The 25,069-nt window shown below is 45.5% G+C and overlaps 1 protein-coding gene across 2 annotated transcripts in view; it reads right to left on the reverse strand.

Moving 5' to 3' along the window:
* lrp2a (low density lipoprotein receptor-related protein 2a) overlaps positions 1-25,069 on the reverse strand; it is a 390,094-nt gene that overhangs the window by 219,361 nt on the left and 145,664 nt on the right. For both annotated transcript variants that reach the window (XM_085986489.1, XM_085986488.1), the window contains exons 12-20: positions 20,582-20,805; positions 12,556-12,762; positions 8,010-8,212; positions 5,683-5,823; positions 3,142-3,345; positions 2,028-2,220; positions 1,758-1,883; positions 576-706; positions 268-405 (exon numbers count right to left, since the gene is read on the reverse strand). In XM_085986489.1, the coding sequence (XP_085842615.1) occupies positions 268-405; positions 576-706; positions 1,758-1,883; positions 2,028-2,220; positions 3,142-3,345; positions 5,683-5,823; positions 8,010-8,212; positions 12,556-12,762; positions 20,582-20,805 (1,567 nt within the window). The remainder of the gene's footprint in view (positions 1-267; positions 406-575; positions 707-1,757; positions 1,884-2,027; positions 2,221-3,141; positions 3,346-5,682; positions 5,824-8,009; positions 8,213-12,555; positions 12,763-20,581; positions 20,806-25,069) is intronic.

Below are 25,069 nucleotides of genomic sequence, written 5' to 3' on the forward strand. Positions count from 1 at the left end.
CTGCTCATTTTGTTTCAGTCCGGGAAAGACCAGGGTGGGGCACAATTTGGGATGGGGTCTACACCTTCATGCTTGGGCAAATGGGGCTTCTGCTCCACCACACTTACGCTGGTGGAGTAGGATCCACAATGTGTTAGGCCCTGTATGTTCTGGGGAAGATTCCTTTGTTTAGTATTACCTTGTCCATAATTCCAAATTTGAATTGTTAGTTAAATAGATTTCCTCAGATATTTTTAAAAAGTGTATAATTTGCATATTTGTACATACCAGTCTGGACAGAAGCATCAAATGATTTTACATGCATAATGTTATTGATGCCTCTTCTGATAATAGACATCCCACCGCCATCTGTTTTCCGCACACGGACAATTCCATTCAGCCTCCAGTCAGTAAAGTATGCATAATCTACAGAGAAAAGCCAATCAAGGAAAGGATTAAGACCAAACTAGTTTTGTTCTGAACACAACCATATAGAGAAAATCTTAAAACATATTTTCACAAAAATAAATATATATTTTTTTCTTTTTTTTACAGAAAGTCTAATGACTTTAATATTTTACAGGATAGTAACTTACCACCAAACACTGTAAGACCAAAAGGGTGTGACATTTGGCTAATTCGATTGAGAGTCTGTCTGTCTAAGCCACTAAAGGAACTGTGCTCAATTTTATCAAAAAAGGCATCCACCCAATAGAGACGTAGAGAACTAGAAAAGCAGAAATCTTTGATTCAGTTCAAATGGAGACTAAATAACTGTAAAATGATGCACTGAATTCAAAACATGCCCAACAGAGATTTAAAAAATAAATTCAGTGTTAAAATAATCTGCTTCACTGCTGACTGTCTCAAATAGACATGAGACCTGCACAAGAACTGGGACTACAGACAATAATACCAAAGTCCAGAAAATAACTAGCTGCATATGGGACCTGACGCTGTGGGTAATAGGATGGCTGCGAACAGGTTACGTGCAAATTTATTCAGCATTCTGTAGCTATAATTTAACCAGAATTGAATATGTATTGCAGAGTAACCAAAACAACTTTTACTTATACATTCACTAAAAGGTGATAAACAATCACTTTTTGTTTTTGACTTCTCTTTCGAGCAGTCGGGATTGAATTCCTGTTTTAACAAAATCCACGAGAACGCTTGTTTTTATTCAACCACCAGCCAAAGAAAGCACTTTTTAAAATTCAAACAATTCAGAGTCATTTCAAACTCAATTTTATTTCATTATTACAGAAAAATGAAGCCTTCTCCGATTTCTTTTCCAAAATAGAAATTTTATCCTGGGTCTCCTGGTCATGTTAGAAATACCATCCCTAGTTAAAATGACGGGCAGACAACCTCCCAAGATCCCTTTTTATAGTGCTGTTGGACCAGCCATGATCAGATGAGCAAGAGGGTAGAAAGTGACTAATGATACATTTTCTCCTTCCCACCTATGAAGAAGTGCTTCACCTCCACTGATTATCCCCTAAATGTCTTGGTTGAAATCAGAAATCATGATGTAGAAACTTATATCCTGCTACTCTATTGGGCTTAATAATGTCTTATCAAAGAAACGATGATCATTTATTTTCATGTCAATGTTCATGTTCATGTTAATTTGCTAACGCCAGCAAAAAGTCATCACAAAAATAAAGCCCAAGTTCAAACTAACTATTTGTGCACCATTAGCAAATGGAGGAAAACATACCCTTATGACTCGGACAGCTATAAAAATAGCCTTTTGAATTATCAGCTTGGCTTACCTCCAGTCAATGGCAAGGCCATTTGGCCAGCCTAGTGTTGTATTGACTATTGGCATTGCATGCGACCCATCACCCCAGGCTCTCATGATTTTTGCAGGTCTGTACCAGTCTGTCCAGAAGATATATCTGTAGGTAGATGCAACAGTGGTAAGTTGAACACTTAACGATTATAGCCAGGTGAAGCTCCTATTAAATCTATGAAAGTTACTCAAAATTCCATCCAAGGTATTTAACAGGAAGAAAACGATGAATACTGAATTTTTTATTTACCCCATCAATGGATGCACAACAATAGATCTAGGATTGTTCAAGTTCTCAACAATTGCTCTCCTGGATTTATCAGCCAGTCGCAGGACAGAAATGCTGCTATAGCGTGCATCAGTCCAATAGAGATTCCTTGAAATCCAATCAAAAGCCAGATCTTCTACTCCATCCACTCTATTGGCAACTAGGACTTCCCGGCCTACACATCAGTCAGAAAACTAAGCATTATTGATTTTAATACTCAAATTTTCTCACTCGTAGATACAGAATTCTGTTTGCATGCTCTTAGCTGGGATATAGTGAGAGAAAGAATGAGAGTGGGAGCAAGAGACATTGAGAGAGAAAGAGTGAGACAAACAAATTCAAATCCAGGTCCCAGAGGTGAACAGAGAGTGCACCGCCCAGTCTCCATTCCCTATGCCTATTCTTAACAATTACTTCCCCCTAATACACATGCTGGAGTGGGGGAAGGGAAAAAATATCTGCTCATCAAAGTGCAAGTCCGCAGGTCAAATTCTCAAATTAATCACTCTAAACTCAGTCCCCAGCTATAGTACATAGGCAAGTACATCACAGCTGGCAAGTACACCACAGCGATTTGTTGAAGCAAAGACGCCAAAACAAATGTTTACTCCTTTGCTGGCAAAATTGGGCAGATTTAGCTCCTTTAAAATTGTGGGAATTTCACTTCAAGCTGTGAGAGTATCCTTAATTACAACTTTAAAAGGATAGTAAGGAACCAATGAGATTATTTATAGGTATGGCAGAATAAAAAAGGATCTAACGAGGCAGATATGACGCAAGTGGAAGTTAAACACATGTAAAACAAAATCATGGATAATCTAATCTTGTAATATTTTTCATATTTACAGTACATTATAAAATTAACACTGATATGCTTATTATATTCATTTTATATATGCATTGTATGTAATTTTGAGGAGAAATCTTACAGCATTTATAAAGATACGTACAATATTTATATGGTGCCTATCTTATAAAATGTTAAAAGGTAGTGAGGCTTCCACATCGTGTTTTAAGAAGCAGAACCCACATTCTTTCCATTAAAAAAATGAAAAAGATGTGAAAAGTTGATTATTTACATTGATTTGATCATTACCTGTTCCATCAATTTTCTGTTTATAAATCATGTCCGTCCTTGTATCAGAGAAAAAGATCGTCTGCTGTGTGGCATCAAAATCAAGCCCTACAAAGTAAGAGGGGCTCGCTGTCACAGGCAGGATGATATCTTCCTGAGTGGAGATATTGAAAGGGATTCCACGCACAGCCAGCTGGGATGAAAATAGTAGGAACTGGGTCACAGCTGCAGAAGACAGAACATAAAATGTTCAAAACATTCTTCAATTTGACACAGGGAGACAAGACCAAGTGCTATATTCAGATCAAGCAGGGTTACAGAGCAGAGGGTTAACTAGACCAAGGTGGAGGAATGGAGGAGACAAATGGGAGGGGAAAGGGTGAAGGGAAGGGAGTAGGGTGGAGAGGGGAAGAGCAAGAGAGAAGAGAGGAGAGGAAGGGCACATGGAAAACGATTGGGAAGAAAGAGAGGGGGTGGGTTAAGAGCAAGGGGAAAAGGAAAGAAGAAAAAGGTGGAGGAGAGGGGTAATGGGGAGGAGAGGGGGATGAGGAGTAAAGTTTAACTTATAAACCAGTGGGTAAATTCGTTGATCCGTGGCAAGACGCCTTCAAAGGGAGAGGTGGGTCGGATAATTGGGGCTACAGTGTTCTAGCCCTATCTCCAATCTATGCTCTTGTCAAGTATAGCTTTCTCGCTGGGAATGTGGGAGCATTAGATTTACCCTCATGAGCCATGGCTCAGGAGATAGTACTCTCGCCTCGGAGTCAGAAGGTTGTGGGTTCAAGCCCCACTCCAGAGGCTTGAGCACAAAAATCTAGGCTGACAGTACAGTGCAGTACTGAGGGAGTGCTGCACTGTTGAAGGTGCTGTCTTTCAGATGAGACGTTAAACCAAGGCCCCGTCTACTCTCTCAGGTGGGCGTAAAAGATCCCATGGCACTAGATCAAAGAAGAGCAGGGGAGTTATCCCCGATGTCCTGGCCAATATTTATCACTCACTCAACATCACTAAAAAAAACTTATCTGGTCGTTATCGCATTGCTGTTTGTGGAAGCTTGCTGTGCGCAAATTGGATGCTGTGTTTCCTACATTACAACAGTGACTGCACTTCAAAAGTACTTCATTGACTGTAAAGCATTTTGGTACATCCTAAGGTTGTGAAAGGCTATATAAGTGCAAGTCTTTCTTTTTTTATATCCCATTCTTTACATTTTTAGAAACATCAAGATGGAAATCATTTAATTACACAGCGGGGGAGATAATCCTCCAGTGGCCGGCCACGATCTTCCCTTCATCCCCTCAGATCATCCAGCCCCGATCCTCTCTCCCCCTGCCCCCAATCCTCTGCTCAACACCACCCCCCACCCGATCCTTTTAATGGCCCGGCCCGAATTCTCCCTCCCTCCCTCCTCCATGAGGCCTAGTACCGCAGGCCTACCCGCCCGCAGACAGCCTCTCAATCTGGCTGCCTGCGGGTGGGAAACCAAGGCCTCACATGCAAATCAGGCCCTGCCGTTAAATTCAACAGGACCTGCAGGAAAACTGGCCTCCCATGTTTCCCGACCGCCTTGGAGACCCCCCCCCCCACTGCCCCCAACCCGCCTTCCTCCTTAAAAGCCAGCCTTGAATATCTAGGTCAAGCTAATCAGAAATGTCACTGTATTGCCAGTAACCTATTGTTCTACAAGTATACAAACAGTACAAATTCTGCATTATATATCATTAACATGAAAAAGAAGTGAATAGAATAAAAAATATCATTTGATATTTTCTAATTATACTGCTTTCAACACAAATAGGTTTTTTCCCCCCATGAAAAAAACAGATAATATATAGGAATAGTAAGATTAAGTACACTAGCCAATTTTTTTAAAACTGTCTGACAGATCTGAAAAAATATACACCTCTTCACCTGTCCAGCCTTGGCTCAGTGGTAGCACTCTCACCTCTGAGTTAGAAGGTTGAAGGTTCAAGTCCCACTCCAGAGACTTGAGCGCATAATCTAGGCTGACATTTCAGTGCAGTACTGAGCGAGTCTTGGAGATAGACGTTAAATAGAGGCCCCGTCTGTCCTCTCAGGTGGACATAAAAGATCCCATGGCAATATTCAAAGAAGAGCAGGAAAGTTCTCCTGGTGTCCTAGCCAACATTTATCCCTAAACCAGCATCACTGAAACAGTTTGATTGGTCATTTAACTCCTTGGTGTGCGCAAGTTGGCTGCCCCGTTTCCCTGCATTGCAACAATGACCACATGTCAATACCGGAGGTTGTGAAAGTTTATTCTTTCTTTCCCTACTGTTCTTTGTTCATAGCAGTTTTCTATGTGATACACTGTCTAGCTCACAGAGTTGCTTTGTGTTGTGCTTTATTCAGGCCATGATATTCCCTACCACTTAATTCATTGTTGAGGTCATACTAAACTACTAAGGTACTGGGAGGTTAATGAAGGTACATGTAGATAAACAATGAAAGGAGGTTGTAGAGTATCTCAATGGAAATTTCTGGAGATAATCCTTACACATCTTAAAAAAGTTAAAGAATTTTTTAAGACCATTCTCATACCATAGCAATGTTTCCCATCATGGTAAAGATCAAAACCCAGCCTGCACCTGCATCGGAAGCCCAGGCCGTTATTGTCTGTTCCATGGCTGAGGATGCATATTTGCTCACATCCACCATTATTACTGCCACATGGATTCCTCACTAAAATCAGCACATACAAAACAAAAGAAATGTCAGATTTAAACACAGGAATTTTCTTTTAAAGAAATGTTGTGCTGGACACATTACATTGTGGAAACTGTAATATACAGTATGGAGTTAACTAGTACTTTATCAATATTGGGAGTCATGTTGCCTAGTTGTAACATGGCTGAATGGGACAGCTGGTCTTTTACTATCACTTTTTCATATGTTTGTATGTAACATAGAACTATTATCACCTGACAGAAAGTCCTGACATTTATAAAAGCAATTATTGCCAGCTTAAAAGTAGTAAGTGAAGTCAAAAATATAATGAAAATATACAAATGCTTCCTAAAAACCATGGATTAGCAAGACTGATGAATTACCAAAAACGTGGTTGACAGTTGGGTAACTTTTGATCTTTATTAAACCTATCGTAAGCACCAATCATATTTGATTTGAAAACGGCAGCATTCTAAAGCTATCACGTTCCAAATGACAGTCCACAAATATAACAATCAAATATGTGTAGTTTGTTTAAAAGATTTAGCTTATGTTTTTCAGTTAGTTATGAATGCAAGCTGTAGTTGAGAATGATTTCTACTTTTTCCACACAGGCTGGGAAAACATGCATGCTTTTCTTATAAATGACCTGGGCTTGGTTTTAGGAAGTACAATTTTGAAGTTGGCGGATGATACAAAACTTAGCAACGTAGTAAATAATGAGCATAATAGTAGCAGACTTCAGGAGGACATAAACAGACTGGTGTATGGGCAGTCACATGGCAGATACAATTTAATGTGGATACGTGTGAAGAAATGCACTTTGGGAGAAACAACATGGGGCAGTATAATCTAAATGGTACTATTTTGAGGGGGTGCATGAGCAAAGGGACCTGGGAGTGCTCATCTTTGGAGGTGGCAGGGCAAGCTGATAAGGCCGTTAAGGAAGCGTATGGGATACCTGGCTTTGTAAATAGGGGCATGAATACAAAAACAAGGAAATCATGCTAAACCTTTACAAATCTCTGGTTAAGCCTCAGCTGGAGTATTGTGTACAACACACTATAATGAAGGATGTCAAGGCCCTGGAGAGGGTACAGAGGAGGTTTACCAGGATGATACCTGAGCTGAGGGAGTTCAGTTATGTGGAGAGATTGGAGAAGCTGAGACTGTTCTCCATAGAGCAAAGAAGGTTAAGGGTAGACATAATAGAGACATGCTCTATCAAATCCCCTCATAATTTTGCAAGAAGGGAGGAAACTCTTTCCTCTGGCAAGTGGGTTGGTAACCAGAGGACATAGATTTAAAATAATTGGCACAAGCACTAGAGGGGAAATGAGGAGACATTTCTTCACACAGACGGTTCTGGAATGCACTACTTGAAAGCGTGGTGGAATCAGATTAGATTGGAACTTTCAAAAGGCAATTGAACATGTACTTGAAGAGGACTCATTTGCAGGATTATGGGGAAAAAGCTGGGGTGTGGGGCTAAATTAGTACCAGCACAGGCATGATGGGCCGAATGTCCTCCTTCTGTGCTGTAAGGTTCTATGATTCTCTGCATAGGTGGGAAAACAAGAGATCTTTAAAACTAACTGGTGCTCACAAGTCCCACCTAAACTGATCTAGCTACAACAACGACGTGCCTTTCTACAGCACCTTTAATGTGGCAAAAGATCCCAAGGTGCTTCACAGGAGCATAATGAGACAAAAACTGGCACCGAGCCAAAGAAGGAGACATTAGAACAGGTGATGAAAAGCTTGGTCAAAGAAGTAGATTTTAAGGAGCGTCTTAAACGAGGAAGAAGAGGTGGAGCTACTCATAATACAATGCTTTTTGTAGCAAAGGAAAAGAAAGAGTGCCTTCTTATTTGGAAATTAAGTATGTTTTAATTTCATTAGAAATAGATTGAGTTCTTCGTAGCACAATTATCAGCAGCAGGTTATTCTGTAGAAGGTACGAGATGCCAAAGACAAAAATAACCCCCAAAATTATCCATACAAAGTACATAACAGTTACATTTTGTGTGGTAATTTGGTATATATACCATACTGAAGCTCCAAAAGTGAAATTAATCTGAAACTCATTCTTTGCTATCAGTACTTAAAGTTGTATTTAAGTTTTTGCATCACAAATTATTATGTCACTTTCATTCATGCAGTGAAGTACGAAAATCAACTAGTAATTTAACCAAACTTACCAAATGGCTGCCTGAATGCATGATAAACTGTCACTCCATATGGTCTCAGTGAAGATTGATAGACAATCTGTGGGTTGTTTTCTGTAGACTTATTGGATCTCATAACCGCCATCTTGGTCCAGTCAGTATAGAACAATTTATCTTCAAAACTAGTTATTCCATAAGGATGGGGAACCGCAGCACCTCCACTAACAACAGTTTTTCTGTGTAAGATCCGGGCAAAGATGTTATACAACATGGAAAAACTCTGCTAGACATCTGCATTTGAAAACAATGTCTCCTGTCAAACATACAATTGTTACATTGGAACTAAATTCAAGCTCGTAAGGATGTGACTGTAGTGGAATCAGGCTAAATGGGATCAATACAAATAAAGGAGTTGGGTGGCATATTGCCCGACACCTCTTGGAACTGGGTTCAAATCCCAACGGATAGGAATGAAGCCTTCTCTTTGACAAGTCCAAACATCTTATGTGAAATTAATCTGGCCAGTCTCAACGCAATTTGAATGTGCACAGATCCATAGCACCAAATTGCCCAAAATTCAGCACAAATGGGAACCAAATTGCCAACCTCACTAGGCGAGACTATGAGGAGAGTAAATGAAAAATTGACACTGCTTTTGCTGTTAAGGGGGTGGAGAGAAAATTTGAAAGAGTTTTCTCTATATCTAGGAAGAGTTTAATGTTGCCAACTCTTGGTGCAAAACATGGAAAAGGATTTCATTCCAAGTGCACAGATACCCTCCTCTCTTCCATCCCCCACCCACCAAGGGAAAGGTTCTGTGTTTGTTTGGCTACATGCAACAGAGCAGCTATACAAGCACCAAAACTTGGGACTTACTAACAAATTGCTTTGAAAGGTATTGACTTAAATACAATTGTATCAATGATGGATAAGTATGAAGTTGTTTTTTATTCTAATTTCGGGCAGGAAATAGCAGGTAAATAAGTCAGATGTAGTTTTGGCATACAGTGGTAAAAAGGTTCAGTCTACACTGCATTGGTTAAAGAATGCAAGTCTCAGCAGTGAATTTGTTAACCACACACAGTGGAAGCCTTTCACTGTGGAAAAACAAATTCACTGTATCAGGAGTCAGTGGACTGAGTAATACTGGCCAGCAGTTTCAGAAATGGTGAAGACAACAAATTCATGTTCAATAACATTAAGCAATCAGCAGAGTTTGCAATTGCTGTGCTCATGACAGTTGTTCAGAGCCTATCTGCCCAAAGAGATGCTGTACTCTTTCATCTTTAAATGGTGCGACAAATGGCAGTTAGAAAGATTATTCTCTGACTATATAAGCTGTGTCTTTATGCATCTCTCCACTTCACCTGACGAAGGAGCAGCGCTCCGAAAGCTTGTGATTTCAAATAAAACTGTTGGACTATAACCTGGTGTTGTGTGACTTCTTACATCTTTAAATGCAGGATGGGTCTTGAAACCAACTTTGCGATTCCAAGACTGGGTCCAGTACAGGAAGTGAAAACTATTAAAGCGTGCAATTAAAAGAATCAGTCTGCAAGGAGAGTTTGAAGTGCCAAAAATGGAAGAGTTTTCCATTCCCCAGCACACTAACATCCCTCCTCCTGCCCAACCAAAAAAACCTTGGGACTGGATATGTATTAATATGTGTGATGGACTCCACTGCTCTTGATGGATCAGGAAAGGTAATATGAACACTATTTTCATTATGAGTGAGTAAATAACAGTGTTGTTCCACTTCACATTTGAAAAGTAAATTGGAACATTGGAATTTTCCCCACTAGATTAGTGTTCACTTTAAAGCAGATTGTAGTGCATAGAATGGGCCTCCTTCACTTTGCTCTTAGCTATCAATGTAAATTTTCTATTACCCCTCAAAACAGTCAAGCAAAAAATGATGCATAGCTGATAAAGCACAGATTAAGTTTGCCACTAATGTTAAACAAAGTTTATCATCAGTGGCACATTAAAGCTTCTCAGATGGGTTTAACAGCATGATACTAATTATGAGGACTTCATATATTTTTTTACTTCCAAACTCAAGATCATCAACCCAGTTGCCACTGCTTCCTCCATCCCCTCCTCTCCCATGCCCCTCACTTCTCCCAACTCCCTTCCAGCCCTCTTCAAACTCATCTACTCCATGATGCCCACTATTTGCTATCAATCCCCTCCCAATTCAGCTCCTGAATACCCAAGCTTCTCTTCTTGGTCCCATGCTTGCTAACTTGTGAAGCTCTCTCTTTCCTCTGGCACTAACCCCACTCTTTCCAAAACTGTTGTCATCATCCCTTCCTTATGAAGCCCATCCTTGTTCCAACTATTTTCTCCAACTACTGTAATACATTATTTATAACCACCTCTCTCTGTTCAAGATCCTTGAACACGTTGTTGCCAGTCCCTGTTTGACCTGTTCCAAACGGATTTCCAACCAACCCATAGCAAGATTGCCTTGGTACAAGATATAAATAATCTATGATTCTATGATAAATAACATCCTAATGTGACTATAGCTGTGACTTGTTGTCCCTCCTTGTCTTCGCAATAGTCTTTAGCACTATTCTCCTCCACTAACTCTTCTTTTCCGTTTACTGCTACAGCATTGCTGTCTTGTGGTTCCATTCTTATCTGTTCCAAAATATTCACCACATCTTCTCATATGCTTGCACAGTCACCTCTGGTGTGTTCCAGGGCTCCAGCCTTGGTCCCCTCCTAGTCATCATTTACATGCTGTACATTGGCAACATCATCCCCAATCCTAGGGTTATGTTTCATGTGTACATCGACAACACTCAATCCTACCTCTATACTGCTACAATCAACTCAGCTACTGTTCTTATACTTCTCAATTTTAAAATTCTCATCCTCATTTTCAAATCCTTCCATGGCCGCACCCTTCCCTATCTCTGTAACCTCCTCCAACCCTCCGAGATCTGTGCTCCTCCAATTCTGGTCTCTTGTGCATCCCCAACTCCCTTTGCCTGACCATTGGCGGCTGTGCCTTCAGCTGCCTAGGCCCTAAACTCTGGAATTCCCTCCATAAACTTCTCCGCCGCTCTACCTTAAAACTTATCCCTTTGACCAAGCTTTTGGTCACTTGTATTAATACCTCCTTATATGACTCAGTATCAAATTTTGCTTGACAACGCTCCTGTGAAGCACCTTGGGACGTTAAAGGCGCTATATAAATGCAAGTTGTTGTTCTGTCTGGATGATATCAAGTCCTGGATAAGGTTTTTATTCCTTGTCTGATCCATCACTAAGTCTGCCTTATTATATCTCTCGGCTATTACCTGCTTACTCCTACACCTATTCCTTACTGCTGCTTACCTTTATCACCTTTCTAACCTTTATCACCTTGCTTTCTCAAATGCTCTGCTTCCTAGGCAATCCAGAACTCAGTAACCCGTGTTCTCTCCTGCACAAAGGTCCACACACCATTACTCCCTGTATTACCGAAATTCCACTTTCTTCCCGCACCCAGAAAATAGATTTCAAAATAATTGTCCTCGATTTCAAATCCATTCATGACCTCTCTCCATCCTATATGAGTGATCTTCTCCAGCCATACACACCTGCCCCTGCATGCTCCACTCCTGTCTCCTAATGGTCACTTGCTTCCTACTAATTCCGCTCCACCACTGAAGGCCAATTATTTAGTCACAATGTCCTGCCTTTTAGAATTCTTGCCCAAAACCATTTTGAATTGCTACTTCCTGATCATGCAATCTCTCTGATCATGCATTCAATCACTACCTCCCTCTTCCCAAATTTCTCCTTTCCCTTTTAAAGATCTCTTAGATGCTCATTTACATGAGAGCTACATATAAATGCAAGTTGTTGTTGAGTTTTAGTCTATCATAGAAATTTTTCCAGTATCAGAAAATCTGGTTCAATTATTACAAAGTAGTACCACACTTTAAAAATGTTATTGGCTATAGTCTACAAAGGACATCAAAAAACTTATGCCTAAAAAGGCTGGTCAAATCAGAACTGTTTGCTCATCCTTCTATATCTTTTTTTTAAATAAGTGAAATAGAGGCAATTTACTCAACTCATCACTACTGGATACATCAAAAGTGAAACCCAGCAGTTTCTCTCAAAATTTGCAACCTTTGAAGTTCCTATATTTTAAGCGTGGTGCTATTTTTAATTAATTTTTGTGGATGGTAACTGCCAAATTTCATAACCTTGAAGACTCTTCACCAACTATTTTCATGATAAGAGAAAGTCTGAAACAGTTGTTGTTTGAGTTATGTAAAAATAGCAGCGATTGTGGTGTAGCAGAGTATTTTTAATTTATTTAATCACTTCAGTTCCAGTAGTACAGAACATACAACAGTGATAGTAGGAGGCTTGGAACACGATAAACCCCAAACATACATCAATAATGCAAAATACTCTGTATATTCTCGCAATCATCCCCACTTTATTGTATATAAAATAATTTTTCCCTATAAAAAGCTGATCCTTAGGATAAACAACAGCTCTTCAAGATATTTCTGAATAGTTGGATTTTTTTTTTTAAAATCAGTCAACAGATTGTTTTTCATGCATTTACCTTTCAAGTCCATCATATGTTACAGTTTCAATGTAGTCGTAGCGACTGTCCACCCAATAAAGTCTTTTTGTAATGATGTCCAGTGTTATTCCAGCAGGCCAACCTAGCTTTGTCCTGACTAGTTCCAAACGACGGGTTCCATCCATAAAGGCACGTTCCAGTTTAGGTACCCCAGAAATATCATTCCAGTCAGAGAAGAATAAATAGCTGGGCAGAAATTGATAGTTTGATCCATTAGTTATAATGGAGAGCCATCAGGCACAACAATTCAAAGTCTTCTACACTCCGCACAATGAATGAGGATTTACATGCCCATTGGTCTAATGTAATGCAATATTTCTATTTAGAATTTATAATTATTGCCTGTTAGACCTCTCAATTAGGCCTACCACGATCTTCTCAGGCCAACTAAGGATGGGCAAAAAATGTCACCCACATCGCAAGGACTAATAAAAGAAAATATTAAATAAATATTGCATTTTCTGTTGTTAAAGACCATACAGTAAAAAGCAATGCAAAACAGAATTATTATAAACTGCTGGCAATCCTCACGAGTATTATCTGTATAAATTTTACACACTTCACAAAGCTACATAATTAAGACAGTGATGCCCACATCCCAAGAATAATTTTTTTTCCCAAATGGTGCTTCCTTCCAAATTGTAAATGGACAGATCCAGCTCCTTGATCGGGACTTCTGACTTCTCAAATCACATGTGAGCCGGTTTAACTGCTGGTATTTTTATCACTGAGAATTGGACCAAGGAACCTGTGGATTATGGCATGGGGCTGAACAAGCCATACCTTTCCTCACTTTCCCTAGATCCATGCTTCTGCTGCAATAGCAAAGGTGTGTGCCTGAGTGAGTGGAGAAGATCCAGATAAGCAGCAAGAAACTGTGAGCAACCAGCAGTGAGGCCGGACATCTGAACAAGCAGTGAGGAACTTAGAAAGAGTCCATTGCAGTGAGTGGTGAGGGAGGCTCAAAGAACTGTGCAAACTTGACTTTCTTTTCAATAGAATAGTGATCTAATAAAGGTCATTAAGATTATGAATGGGTTTGATAGGGTAGGCACAGAGAAGATGTTTCCACCGTGGGGGAGTCTAAAACTAGGGGTCATAAATATAAGACAGTCACTAATAAATCCAATAGGGAATTCAGAAGAAACTTCTTTACTAAGAGTGGTGAGAATGTGGAACTCGCTACCACAAGGAGTAGTTGAGGCATAGATGCATTTAAGGGGAAGCTAGATAAGTACATGAGGAAGAAAAGAATAAATGGGTATGCTGATTGGGTTAGATGAAGTAGGGTGGGAGGAGGCTCGTGTGAAGCATGGACCAGTTGGGCCGAATGGCCTGTTTCTGTGCTGTGCTTTCTATATAAATCTATGTAAATATATGACATGATAACCTGATATAATTAACAAGAATTTGGGTACTTGTATCTATAAGTTGTGGCAGTTCATACACTGGGAGATGCTCTATTTCAGGCTTTTAATTAGATGGAGGATAAACTAAATGTAGACATCTCCCATATAGAAGTTTTGCCTCAACTCTCCTGCTATTAGCCAAGAGGATTATGTTGCCATACTGTTGGGATGTGACTCTACTACCTTTTTAGGGGAATGGATCACTCTAATCTTAGAAAGCCAGGTTTGAGAGGGGATTATTTCAAGCAATGGAAATCTATTTTTCAAAAACTTCTAAGAACCTAGAGTAGGAGAAAAGAAAAGATATCCAACCCCTCCAGCTCACCGTCATGTATGTGCTCCTTTAGTGCATGTGCAAAACATTTTGGCTTCCCAATGATCACACTTTATGCATTTGAAAGTGTGTGCATGGTGCTTAACCACCTTTTCTTCCCCCGACCCCCAGATAGTGGTATGACTGAACAGTAACAAAACTAGGTATTCTGTACTCACAATGCTACACAGAGGTGCCGGTACGCTCACCAAAATCAGTAATAATTATTATGAATAGCAGAGATCCTCAGACCAATCGCTGAGTGGACTTTGTGGGTCATATTGAAAAGCTGTGACCAATGTCACTATCAATAAATACCCTTCAGTTTCCTATTCCCAATTTATTGCTGTGGTAAACCACGTTCACTATCGTTAGCACTGTTCACCACTGTTCGTTATAACTGTATCACTGACCACTATTGTATCACGGTACGAGGTCGCCTCTTGCCACACTGCTATACCTGGGATGACCACTGCCGACTCCGCCTTGGCTCCACCCACCAGGCCAGGTATAAAGGTGAGCGACTGGCTGGTATTCCTCCTGCTTGGATCGGATCACCCACGAGAGTGGGCTGTTATTTAGTCAATAAAAACCTTTAGTCACCTTCGTAACTCTTCGCCTTTTATTGGAGGAATTGATAGGTATATCAATTTTATTGACTAAATTTAATGATGTCCGACAACGAGTCACAACCGGCGGAGGAGCCACCAGCGCAGCTCCCAGGAGCACAGCCACACCAGCCAGCTTGGCTGCGAGCCCTCAGACCGCCGTACCTGGACCTGAACCCACGAGCAGCAAACTCAGCCGCAGACTTTAAACACTGGCTGGTCTGCTTCGAATCATACCTGAGAGAATCCAGCGTCCCTCAGGCATCCAAACTAAGTGTCCTGCAGGCACAACTGAGCCCGAGAGTATACACTCTCATCGAGGACATGACTACCTACGAGACCGCCATCAACCTGCTGAAACAGAAGTACCGGACCCCGGTAAACTACATGTACGCTAGGCACCTCCTAAGATCACGGCCGCAACAGCCAGGAGAATCAGTAGCCGAATTCTCACAGGCGCTATATGCACTCGCCAGGAACTGTGACTTTAAATCGGTGTCGGCAGCCGAAAATACTGAAGATAATATCCGCGACGCATTCCTGAAAGGCCTACGGTCCGAGTACTCACGGCAAAGACTGCTGGAAGCTAAAGACCTCAGCATGGAAAAAGCTGAAGCCCTCGCTATCTCCCTGGAAGTGGCCCACCAAGATCAGGAAGCATTCACCAGGTACTGCTCGCGACCCTGGGACTCGGGCCCGACCCCTACCACAGCACCCTTCCCAGCGCCGCCCCCGGGACCTACCTCTGCGTCGGCGTCCCGGACCCGACCGGCCCCGCCACCCCCGGCACCGGCCCCGACATCGGGCATCCGCGATCGGGCCGCCGGCTGTTTTTTTTGTGGCCAGGAGAAGCACCCGAGGTCGCGCTGCCCAGCCAAGAACTCCATATGTAGAACCTGCCTGAAGAAAGGCCACTTCTCCAAGGCCTGCAGGAGCGGATCCTCAGAGGCCAGCAGTGCCGCATGCGAACTATGGGGGCGGCCATCTTCGTTTAGGGCAACTGAGGCCAGCATCCCCACACATGAGTCATGGGGGCGGCCATCTTTGTTTAGGGCAACTGAGGCCAGCATCCCCACACATGAGTCATGGGGGCGGCCATCTTTGATTAAGGCAACCGACCCCAATAGTGCCTCATGGGGCCCTACCTCGTGGGAGACGCCATTTTACTCACCACGCCCGACCGCCTCGCCCGCAGATGACAACGACTCGCTCAGCTACACACTAGCTTCCGTCACCCTGGACCAAGCCCGCCCGCACCATCTGTCCAAGTCAATGATGGACATCAAAGTGAACGGCCACGCCACGACCTGCCTGTTCGACAGCGGAAGCACGGAGAGCTTCATCCACCCAGACACGGTGAGCCACTACTCCCTCTCTGTCCTACCAACGCGCAGCCGAATCTCGATGGCATCGAGGTCCCACGCCACGGACATCAGCGGCTACTGTGTCGTGACCCTGTCGGTTAAGGGCACGGAGTATAAAAACTTTAAACTCCTCGTCCTCCCCCATCTCTGCGCTGCCGTCCTACTAGGGCTGGACTTCCAATCCCACCTCCAAAGCGTAACCCTAGCATACGGTGGACCCCTCCCCCCACTCACAGTCAACAACCAGCAAACGTTAAACCGCCCACCGCGTAACACCTGCAGCCTCTCCACCCTCAAGGTCCCGCCACCCTCTCTGTTTGCTAACCTTACCCCTGACTGCAAACCCGTCGCTACCAAAAGCAGGCGGTATAGCGCCGGGGACAGAGCCTTCATTAGCTCTGAGGTGCGGCGCCTCCTGAAAGAGGGCATTATCGAGGGGAGCAGCAGCCCCTGGCGTGCCCAGGTCGTAGTCGTAAAGACCGGCGATAAAAACCGCCTGGTCATCGACTACAGCCAGACCATAAACAGATATACCCAGCTGGACGCATACCCCCTCCCCCGCATATCTGACATGGTCAATCAGATTGCACAGTATAAAGTATTCTCGACCATCGACCTGAAGTCGGCCTACCACCAACTCCCTATCCACCCTGAGGACCGCCAGTATACCGCCTTCGAGGCGAATGGGCGCCTATACCACTTCCTTAGGGTCCCCTTCGGTGTCACTAATGGGGTCTCGGTCTTCCAAAGGGAGATGGACCAGATGGTTGACCAGAACGAACTGCAGGCTACATTCCCCTACCTAGATAACGTCACTATCTGCGGCCGCGACCAGCAGGAACATGACGCGAATCTGGAGAAATTCCTCCGTACGGCCCAACGGCTGAACCTCACCTACAATAAGGAGAAATGCGTGTTTAACACCACGCGCCTTGCCATCCTCGGCTGCGTAGTGGAGAACGGAATCATCGGCCCCGACCCAGAAAGAATGCGCCCCCTCATGGAGCTACCCCTCCCCCACTGCCCTAAAGCACTTAGGAGAACCCTGGGGCTTTTCGCCTACTATGCCCAATGGGTACCCAATTACGCGGACAAAGCCAGACCCCTCCTGAAAGCCACTTCCTTCCCCCTCACGGAGGAGGCGTGCGCGGCCTTCTCCCTCATTAAGGGAGACATAGCCAAGGCCACGATGCACGCAGTGGACGAGTCCATCCCCTTTCAGGTGGAGAGCGACGCCTCCGACTTCGCCTTAGCCGCCACCCTAAACCAGGAGGGGAGGCCAGTGGCCTTCTTCTCAAGGACCCTACAGGGCCCCGAGATCCGACATTCGTCGGTCGAGAAAGAGGCCCAGGCGATCGTGGAGGCAGTACGGCGCTGGAGGCACTACCTGGCAGGCAAACGATTTACCCTCCTCACCGACCAGCGTTCGGTGGCTTTCATGTTTAATAACAAGCTGAAGGGCAAAATCAAGAATGACAAGATTTTGAGATGGAGAATCGAGCTCTCCACCTACGATTATGAGATCTTGTACCGGCCAGGCAAGCTGAACGAATCCCCTGATGCCCTTTCACGAATGACATGCGCCAGCGCGCATATCGATAGGCTTCAGACCCTCCACGACCAGCTCTGCCACCCCGGAGTCACCAGACTCTACCATTTCATTAAGGCCCGCAACCTGACCTACTCCATCGAGGAGGTCAGGACCATGACCAGGAACTGCCAGACCTGTGCGGAGTGCAAACCGCACTTCTATAGGCCGGACCGAGCAAGCCTGATCAAGGCCACCCGCCCCTTCGAGCGCCTGAGCATCGACTTTAAGGGGCCCCTCCCGTCCTCTGACCGTAATGTGTACTTCCTCAACATCGTTGATGAGTACTCCCGTTTCCCCTTTGCCTTCCCCTGCCCCGACATGACCAGTAGCACGGTCATTAAGTGCCTGAATGCCCTCTTCGCCTTGTTCGGGTTCCCGAACTATATACACAGCGACCGGGGCTCCTCCTTCATGAGCGAGGAACTCCGGCAATTCCTCCTAGAGAGAGGTATTGCAGCAAGCAGGACCACCAGCTACAACCCCAGAGGTAACGGTCAGGTGGAAAGAGAGAACGCGACGGTATGGAAGGCCGTCCTCTTAGCCTTAAAGTCTAAGGGCCTCCCAACCTCCCGCTGGCAAGAAGTCCTCCCGACAGCGCTGCACTCCATCCGGTCATTACTTTGCACGGCCACTAACACCACCCCCCATGAACGAATGTTCGTTTTCCCCAGGAAGTCGACTACGGGAACCACTCTACCAACCTGGCTGACCGCCCCGGGGCCGGTCTGGCTGCGGAAACACGTGAGGACCCATAAAACGGACCCCCTGGTCGAGAGGGTGAACCTCCTGCACGCCAACCCCCAGTACGCCTACGTGGCGTACCCAGACGGGCGGGAGGACACTGTCTCCCTACGAGACCTCGCACCCTCAGCCGATCCGGAAACACCGCCACCACCCCCCCCAACCTCAGTCCAGGTAGACGGCATGCCGGAACCCCACGAGCCCTCGCCGACCACGCAAACACCAGCATCAACACCGGATAAGGCACCAGCACCGGATAAGGCAACACCACCGCTGCGGCGATCGGAGAGGCTTACGAAGCCTCCGGACAGACTGACCTACCAGAATTGGTAGTACACTTCACCCCGCCGGACTTAATTCTAAACAAGGGGTGAATGTGGTAAACCACGTTCACTATCGTTAGCACTGTTCACCACTGTTCGTTATAACTGTATCACTGACCACTATTGTATCACGGTACGAGGTCGCCTCTTGCCACACTGCTATACCTGGGATGACCACTGCCGACTCCGCCTTGGCTCCACCCACCAGGCCAGGTATAAAGGTGAGCGACTGGCTGGTATTCCTCCTGCTTGGATCGGATCACCCACGAGAGTGGGCTGTTATTTAGTCAATAAAAACCTTTAGTCACCTTCGTAACTCTTCGCCTTTTATTGGAGGAATTGATAGGTATATCAATTGCCCAATTTGTAACTTCATCCTTGATCCCATTAACTTACTCTGATCACAAATGTCCCAAAATAACCCTATTAAATGCTTTCTGAAAGTCAACACAGAACTTAATCCATCAAATCTACTGAATGACTGAATCCAGTAAATTTGTTATGGCACCACCTTTCTTTAAGATCCATGTTGCCTTGGAATTTATCAGCTTTACTTCCACAAACACATTAGTTTTTTTTTACAATAAATATCTGAATTTTTCCTATATTGATGTGACCAATAATTCCCAAGGTCTTCTTTGAAAAGTGAGATCTAGATTTTCCATTCAGTCATTATGCTAGTGGAAATCTGCCTGCAGAGTTCACCAGCCACTCATACATGGATGTGCTCCTAACTCTGTCTGGTTTTCCAGGGCTGTGGTCATTTGAATCATTTTGGAAGGAGTCCTGCTAGAAGAGGGGAGTAGACCTGCTATAGCATGACATCACCTGTGCCCTGTGATGGGGCAGTGCTGGGGTAAAGTCAGTCAGGGTTTCTGCTCCTGATCACATTCTGTAAACTCCTCCTGGAAATACATGTGTAGACATCAGCTTTTTCCTGCACCCATCAGCTTAAAGTTTTTGCGCCGAAACTTGCTGGAAATGCGAGCTTATAACAACGTGGCATCGGAAAGATGGCACCTCTGACAGTGCAGCTCTTCCTCAGTATTGCACTGAAGTATCAACCTATATCATGTGCTCAAATCCCTGGAGTGGGGGATTGAACCCACAACATTGCGACTCAGAGGCAAGAGAGCTGCCACTGAGCCAAGGTTGACAACTGACACCATAGGTGCTAGTCAGCGGGTTTATTTGGTGCACAAGAAAATGCAATGTCTTGTGCACTAATTAGGATGCTTACGTTTATGACTTAAATATCTGTAAATTTCTACGTTATGCAGTCTTCTTTGGGTAACAACTTTGACATTTTGGGGATATTTCTAACCTAACCCACCCGGTGGGAAACTGATGGAATCAGATCGGCCGCTCATTTTACACTCCGCCCGATTTTACTTTCCATTGACTTCAATAGAAAGTAAAATTAAATGGGGTGTAAAATGGACAGCCAATCAATCCCATCAATTTTCTACCAGTCGAGTTAGGTTAAAATTAACCCCTTCAACCTTGTAGGCTGTAGATTTATATGAGCACCGCTTTCATTTGGAATAGGGATTTTAACATTCAGTACAATTCAGTTTCAACAGACCACTTTGTAAACAACAAATTGGTTCAGAACTCAAAGCCAGAATCCAGCCTAATAATTATTTCAGCTCTTACCCTACAGTGGGGTCAACAGCAATGCCTCGAGGGCTCCCCAGGTTTTCTGCAATGAGTGTTATACGGTTACTTCCATCCAGGTCAACAACTTCAATTCGGTTAATACTGGTCTCCACCACATACAACTTATTGTTCACCCAGTCCACAGCTAGGTTTTCAGGAGTGTCAATGGAAACATTTAAAACCTGTTGGATTCTAGAGCCACTGAGATCTACAGAGAATAGCTGATAAAACAAGAAAGGTAAGTAAAATGGTTCCGAGAACATTTTCAATAGTCTAGAATTGTTTTGATTAAGTTGTACAAACTTTGCACGCTGTTTAATATCAGGGGACAATACAGAACATAAGTTACATTACAGATTACATAATACTTATAGATGCATATATTGAGGAGTCTTATACAGTTCTGTATGTTTGGGTGCTACTACTCAGTCATTCCTTGGTAGGAGTTTAGACTGAGCAGTCAGATTGGAGAGGCTCGTTGGGTACTGGGTTTGGGTAATGGGGGGTTATAAATGTACTGAGGTGCCTTTCATCAGTTGGTCCCATGCTCCTTTGGCTACCGGGGACTTGGATTGAGGGATATGTGAACTGTGTGCCCACAGGAAGAGGGTCGTGTCTCTTGGTGCTTTCACACTCCTACTACAGCCAGTGGATCTCTTCCCCTGATTGCTAAATGTCCCACAGTTGCTTTGGCCACTTGTTCGTCAAAGGGGGTGTTGTGTAAAGAATTCGGCCCCGATTTTCAGCTTGTGTGGGGAATGGTCAGATTTCCCCGAATGTGGGGTTTCTGACACACATAAAAAAGTGTCAGCCAGCCCCACGCAATTTTCCCTCAATTGGCCAATTAATTCCCAGCATGTGGGAAGCCTTGCTAATTGTCTAAATCGAGTCAGAAATCCCCACAGTATGATGTCATCATTCGTGGTGCTTTCAAGGTCCATGGCAAGCACTGCATCCTCTGAAGGCTTCCAAATGAACCATACAGGATGGCAGAGGAGCCTGCAGCAGCTGTGGACAGTGCTAGACCCCGAGCTGCCTTCAAATTCGACGAGGCTTCACTGCAGGCATTATTGGATGGGGTTAGGGCCCACAGGGAGGTCCTCTTCCCTAGGTCAGGGAGGAAGAGGCCTCCCACTGAGACCAATGCTGCATGGATGCAGGTGTCAGCAGATGCCAACTCGCTGGGAGTCACCAGAGGAACCTTGGCAATACATCTGTAACTCCTTCCTTTACTCCCCCACAGTACCATCCAGAGCCCCCGTCCTCACTGTGGAGGAGGAAGAGGCTGTGCAGCCAGACTCCTCAGAGAAAGCTCCAACCTCTGAGGGTGCAGCGTCAGCAGAAGTAAGCGCACCCAGCACCAGCGCAGACACTCACACCTCGGGGGGACCTTCAGGACATAGAGTAGTGTTGTCACCTGGTGTTTCACAGCTGACAAGTGAGCCTCAGCAGATTCTGGAGACAGGGACAGCAGTGGAGAGTCCTCGTCGGAGGGCGCAGGGCTCTGCCAGCTCAGCTCAGCTGCGCTGCATCTCGGCCCTCTGCCTCTGGGTCCATCCGCAAGAGAAGAGGTGATGGATCTCCGTGCACAGATGCAGGAGTCTCTGGCAGGTTTTGTCTCCAGGGTCGCTGCGAGTGTGGAGCGAATGGAGGAGTCCATAGCGACCATGAGCAGAGCCTTTGTGGAGTCATTGGTGCATGAACGCAGCACCATGGAAAGGTTGGCAACCTGCATGGAGGAGATAACTCGCCAGCATACGGAAAACATGGTGAGTGCTCATAAGAGAATGACATCTCTTGAGGAGCGTTGGCCATCTGTTGAACAGAGAAACCAGATCTTCATGGAAGTCCTTCTGAGTAGGACTGCCAGTGCAGAAACGGGTCCCACTGGCCCCCTAAAGCGCAGCAAGGTGCTCTCAAGCCTCTTCCAAGCGCTGGCCCCTTCTGCCCTGTGCAGCTTCAGGTGAGTGAGCAGCAGCCTGGTGCTCCTGGTGATCATCCTGCTGTTACTGGTTCTGCTGCTGCCACCTCTGCTGTTGGAGATCCTCTAATGCCAGGAAGGGAAGGTGCCAAAGGCCGCCCATGCTTCTAGCAGGTGCCTCGGTTGAGGAGTGATGCACCTCAATGACTTCAAGACTCAAAGTTAACTGAATAAAACAAGGCTTTTATTAGCAAAGAAAAGATGCCTGTGTCTTCACCTAGCATGCTGCTGTTCTGCTGCAAGACAAGCCTGGGCTTGTCTTAAGTAGGGCCAGGCACGGGCAGAGCCGACACACAAAGGGGGCGGTGCACTATACACAATACAAGGTAAAGCACCTGAGCAGGCAATACAATATATGTAGTTAACTAGAGTCTGATGAATGACATATTTCATCACATTCACCCCTTCTACAGATTTAGTCTGTCTGGGGGTGTGATAGTCCTCTGTGACCGACGTAACGGTTGCGGTTCCGCGGGTGCCGGCTGGGTGTCCCGTGTGGTCTCCTGGGTCTCTGCCGGGGGCGCCACCGGGGTTGTTGAAGGAGTAGGTGGTGGGGGTACCGTTGGCTGGTGTTCTTCCGGGGGTGATGAAAGAATAGTGGGTGGAGTGGGTGGGTAATAGTTGCTGTGGTTGTTGTTGTTGTTGTAGTCGTTGTCGTCGTTGTTACCGGCTGGGGCGAGGTCTTTTATGGACACAGTGTCCTCCCGTCCGTCGGCGTGCCGGACATACGCATATTGTGGGTTGGCGTGGAGCAGGTGCACTGGCTCCACGAGAGGGTCCGTCTTGTGGCCCCTCACATGCTTCCGCAAAAGTACCGGACCTGGGGTGGAGAGCCATGACGGTATGGATACGCCTGAGGTGGATTTCCGGGGAAACACAAACATTAGCTCATGAGGCGTGGCATTAGTGGCGGTACACAATAGTGACCGTATTGAGTGGAGCACATCTGGGAGGACTTCCTGCCAGTGGGAGATAGGGAGGCCCTTGGTTCTTAGAGTTAGGGTGACTGCCCTCCATACTGTCCCGTTCTCTCGCTCCACCTGACCGTTACCCCGGGGGTTGTAGCTGGTGGTACGGCTCGTGGCAATCCCCTTGGACAGCATGTACTGGCGTAGCTCTTCACTCATGAAGGACGCCCCCCTATCCGTGTGGATATAGCTTGGCATACCGAACAGGCAGTTGAGGCATTTAATGACCGTGGCGCTGGTCATGTCTGGGCAGGGGAAGGCGAATGGGAAACGGGAGTATTCGTCCACAATGTTCAGGAAGTAAACATTGCGGTCGACGGACGGGAGGGGGCCCTTGAAATCTAAGCTAAGCCGCTCGAAGGGCCGTGTGGCTTTGATTAGGTGGGCTCTATCAGGGCGGTAGAACTGAGGCTTGCACTCAGCGCAAGTGCGGCAGTTCCTGGTCAGGGACCGAACTTCCTCAATCGAGTAGGGTAAGTTGCGGGACTTTATGAAGTGGAACAGCCGTGTGACCCCTGGGTGGCAGAGGTCGTTATGGAGGGTCTGTAGCCGAACCCCGGTGGCGTTGGCACACATCCCTCGTGAGAGGGCGTCGGGGGATTCGTTAAGTGCCCCCGGCCGGTATATGATGTCATAATCGAAGGTGGAGAGCTCGATCCGCCACCTAAGAATCTTATCATTTTTAATCTTCCCCCTCTGTTTATTATTGAACATAAACGCTACCGACCGCTGGTCGGTAAGTAGGGTGAAGCGTTTGCCGGCTAGGTAGTGCCGCCAGTAGCGCACTGCCTCCACGATGGCTTGGGCCTCCTTTTCCACGGAGGAGTGTCTGATCTCGGGCCCCTGGAGGGCCCTCGAGAAGAAAGCTACGGGCCGCCCCGCCTGGTTGAGGGTGGCCGCCAGGGCAAAGTCAGACGCATCACTTTCCACTTGAAAGGGAATGTTCTCGTCCACTGCCTGTAGCGTGGCCCGCTCAATATCCTGCTTAATGCTTTTGAAGGCAGCATGGGCCTCAGCAGAGAGCGGGAAAGAGGATGCTTTCAAGAGGGGGCGGGCTTTATCGGAGTAGTTGGGGACCCATTGGGCATAATACGAGAATAACCCCAGGCACCTTTTCAGGGCTTTGGGAGTGTTGGGCAGGGGCAGCTCCGTAGGGGGCGCAATCGGTTGGGGTCTGGTCCGATTTCCCCATTCTCCACCACGCTGCCTAGTATGCAGAGGCGCGTGGTGTTGAAAACGCACTTGTCCTCGTTGTAGGTGAGGTTGAGTTTTTGTGCGGTTTTCAGAAACCTCGCGAGGTTTGAGTCGTGGTCCTGTTGGTTGTGGCCGCAGATGGTGACGTTGTCGAGATAGGGGAAGGTTGCCTGCAAGTGGTGGTCATCGACCATGCGGTCCATCTCCCTCTGAAAGACCGAGACCCCATTCGTCACCCCAAAGGGGACTCTGAGGAAATGGTAGAGGCGTCCGTTTGCCTCGAAGGCGGTGTACGAACGGTCCTCTGGTCTGATAGGGAGCTGGTGATACGCTGACTTGAGG

Source organism: Somniosus microcephalus, chromosome 4 (genome assembly GCF_052327205.1).
Source record: "Somniosus microcephalus isolate GS21.2 chromosome 4, FLI_Smic_1.0, whole genome shotgun sequence".
Lineage (NCBI taxonomy): Eukaryota > Metazoa > Chordata > Chondrichthyes > Squaliformes > Somniosidae > Somniosus > Somniosus microcephalus.